Source organism: Microtus ochrogaster, linkage group LG4, assembly GCF_000317375.1.
Source record: "Microtus ochrogaster isolate Prairie Vole_2 linkage group LG4, MicOch1.0, whole genome shotgun sequence".
In the NCBI taxonomy this organism is placed as follows: Eukaryota; Metazoa; Chordata; class Mammalia; order Rodentia; family Cricetidae; genus Microtus; species Microtus ochrogaster.
The window spans coordinates 22,170,765-22,174,148 of NC_022030.1; the positions used below are offsets into that span (position 1 = coordinate 22,170,765).

A 3,384-nucleotide genomic window follows, 5' to 3' on the forward strand; every position below is an offset into this window, starting at 1 on the left:
CAGCTGCCTGCAGGTCTGGGCTCTAACCCGCAGGTTCCTGCTCCGGATGTGGGCCTCTGTCCCTGCCGCTCCTGGCAGGCCTGGTGGCTGCAGATGCGGTCTTGTCCCTCCTGATCGTGGGGGTGGTGTTTGTATGTATGCGCCAACACAACAGGCCTGCCCACGGTGAGCAAACTCTGGGGTGGGGCCTGGAGAGTAGGTAGCAGTCCCCAGGGAAGAAGGGGGTCCCATAAAGGCAGTCCCCGGGGAAGCCCTGGAGGAGGTGCTTGGGAAACCCTGGGGGAGGTATCTGGGGAACCCCTGAGGAAGCCCCTGGTGCAGGGGGTCTCCCAGGAAGGTGATGTGGGAAGGGTGGTGGGTGGTCATGCTTCATGCTCCCTCTACCCCACCCACCAGACGACGACGGCAGAGTCTACATCAACATGCCTGGCAGAGGCTGACCTCTGCGACTTCTGACCCGCCCCGTCCTGGATCACGTGGGGGTACCTGGGAACACACTCCTTCCAGACTGGAATAAAGCTTTCAAATACCTCTAGTCTTGTTCTTCCCAACGTCTGACTTTTTCCCAGGGAGCTCTTTCCTGATTTAATACCATTCTCGGGGCCCCACTGTTACCCAACGCCCCACTACAACATAGCAGAACTCAGTCATGGTTTTTTTATTTGGGGACAGAAGTGGGGAGAGGCCAGACATCTCATGGGGGGGGGCACTGTGTGGATCTGCATCCCAGAAGTCCTGCTTCCTGCTCCCAGGGAGGGCATGTTGAGCAGGCATCAGGAATGACTGGATCCAGGCATCAGGTTGCTGACCAGCATAGGGTGGGCTCATTTGTAATACTGCCTCTGTGTGTTAAGGTCACTGTAGACATCTGGCCTCTGGCCCTGAAGCTCCTAAAAAGACAGAAGCCATCATTGGAGTGGTCTTCGCAAGCCAAAAAAAAAAAAAAAAAAAAATCTAACCTCCTAATGACCTTCAAGGTCCCTGGCAGCTTCTTTAAACGTAAGATCGTGAAAGAGATCCCAATTTTATTTAAATGTGCCCTGCATTCCCCTCGTGTCCCTGCCCCAACATCAGGGCCTTTCCGTGTGCAGTTCCTTCTACCTGGAGCACCAACTCCCTAGATCTTCATCTCCTCCTTGCCTGTCTTTCTTGGACATTTCTCGGTTTCTTCATCTTTAGTCTCTTTCCCAACCCCACCATTTTCATATTGGCCTGCTTTATTCTCTCCATAATGCTCTCCCAAAATGATTTTGTTAATTGCTTCAAATCAGTCTCTCCAATTAGGATGCTGGGAGGACCCAGGTAGGTCTCAACCAATCCACAGAAGGCTAAATAAATCAGGCTGACACTTTGCCCTAAAATTTCCTGACTCTCAGGGACTGGACAGTCTTCGCAGTCTTCTGGGCCTTCAGGGGTCAAACTCAAGGATTTCTGTTTGTTTGTTTTGCTTGTCTCTCTGACACAGGATTTCTCTTTGTAGCCCTGGCCGACCTAGAACTCACTGTAGACCAGGCTGGCTTCGAACTCAGAGATCCTTCTGCCTCTGCCTCCAGGGTGCTGAAATTAAAGGTGTGCACCACCCACACCAGGCACCAAACTTGAGATTCTTACACTCTGCAAAGAAAACTTTCTCCAGCAGGGAGGTGAATGGGCCAAAGTGGCTGCAGGCAGGGAGGTAGAGAGCCTTGTCTATGGCTCCAAGGACAGACTCTCTGGTGCCAGGACCAGTCTGGGTGTGTGTTTCTCTCAAGAAGGAGTTTTCTGCCCCTCACTCCCATCCCAGAGGCCAGGAAGGAGTCCTGAGACTGGTGGGATGGCGCAGTGGGTAAATCACGTCCTGTGAACCCTGACAACCAGTTAGAGTTCTGAGACCCACAAGGTGGAAGGAAAGAACGGACTCGCATGGGCTGTCTTCTGATGTCCACATGGCTGCCAAAGCAGATGCACCCTACCACCCCCAAACACCCACACATAAGATAAATAAATACTAAAATGAATGTGATTTTAAAAATAGGAAAAGACTTGATGTCCTCCTATGGCCTTCCTACACACACACCACACACACATACACCACATACACATCACACACCACATACACACTATACATATGCTATACATAAAAACCACACACAACCACCACACACACCACACACACATACACCACATACACATCACACACCACATACACACTATACATATGCTATACATAAAAACCACACACAACCACCACACACACCACACACACATACACAACATACACATCACACACCACACACACACTACACATATGCTACACATACACACCACACACAACCACCACACACATACACACACACACACACACACACACACGAGTCTTGACAGGGAGGGGGCGGACATGACTGATGACATTATGGAATTTAGGAGTGAGTTCAATGACAGCCTGCACTGTCCCTACCTTATACATATAACTTTGACTTATTTTACTTGTGAATTAATTGTTTTTTTTTTATTTACTGGGTTGAATCCAGGGCCTTGTACATGCTAGATGAGCATAGACGGAGCCACATTCCCATCTTACTCCACTTTGAGCTTATTTTTCTTTTTTAAAAGACAAGACAGGGTTTCATGCTGCATCCCTGGCTGGTCTGGAACTCTCTAGGTAGACCAGGCTGGCCTCAAACTCACAAGGATCCATCTGCCTCTGTTTCCCCAATGCCAGCATTAAAGGCATGAGCCACCGTGCCTGGCTCTGGTTTATATGTTTGAGATATTATATATAAACTAGACTGACCCTGAATTCACAGTCTTCCTGCCGAGCTTCTGAAATCCTGGGACAGTGTGCTAGTTGTTGTTAATGTTTATTTTGGTGCTAGATATTAAATAAAGGTCTTTGCAAATGCTAGGCAAGTGCTGTATCACACCATGCCATATGAGCCCCTAGGCTCACCCCTTTTTTTTGAGACAGAGTCTCTTTCTGTGGCCCAGGCTAACCTCAAATTTTCTCAGTAGCCCAGGTTGACCTCAAACTTCCCAACGTCTTGCCCCCTAAGTTCTGGGATCACTGTGCTTTTTGTGTGGAGTTTTCTGAGCCACTAACTTTGGCCAGCTGCTCAAAGGAATGGACGATGCCCACAACGTGCTTCTGCAACGCCAGAACTCTGGTGGAGCTCCTCTGTTTAGCAACACCACACTTAGACTAACTTCTGTGCCTCACCAAGGGCTTCTCCCAGTCTGACTGAGGGCCAGGCTTTCCCCATATCAGTGTCAGCCTAACAAAGAGCCCCTCTATCTGCCCCCACACATCTGAGGCTGAGCATAAAGGTCAGGGTTGATCTCTGACTATGTTGGACAGATGCCTCCTTTGATTTCAAGATTGGAGGAGTTGCTAGGGGAGGTACCTTA

General features: G+C 49.6%; 3 protein-coding genes across 3 annotated transcripts in view; 1 reads left to right on the forward strand and 2 right to left on the reverse strand.

Moving 5' to 3' along the window:
- The window catches only part of Hcst (hematopoietic cell signal transducer), a 1,458-nt gene extending 1,018 nt beyond the window's left edge, over positions 1–440 (forward strand). The window contains exons 3-4 of the mRNA XM_005361252.1: positions 34–165; positions 397–440. Of these exons, the coding sequence (XP_005361309.1) occupies positions 34–165; positions 397–440 (176 nt within the window). The remainder of the gene's footprint in view (positions 1–33; positions 166–396) is intronic.
- Positions 1–3,384, reverse strand: part of LOC113457658 (zinc finger protein 420-like) — a 1,205,902-nt gene that overhangs the window by 955,531 nt on the left and 246,987 nt on the right. The window lies entirely within an intron of this gene.
- Positions 649–3,384, reverse strand: part of Tyrobp (TYRO protein tyrosine kinase binding protein) — a 4,555-nt gene continuing 1,819 nt past the window's right edge. Inside the window, exons 4-5 of the mRNA XM_013351573.2 lie at positions 1,510–1,547; positions 649–890 (exon numbers count right to left, since the gene is read on the reverse strand). Of these exons, the coding sequence (XP_013207027.1) occupies positions 825–890; positions 1,510–1,547 (104 nt within the window). The 3' untranslated portion in view covers positions 649–824. The remainder of the gene's footprint in view (positions 891–1,509; positions 1,548–3,384) is intronic.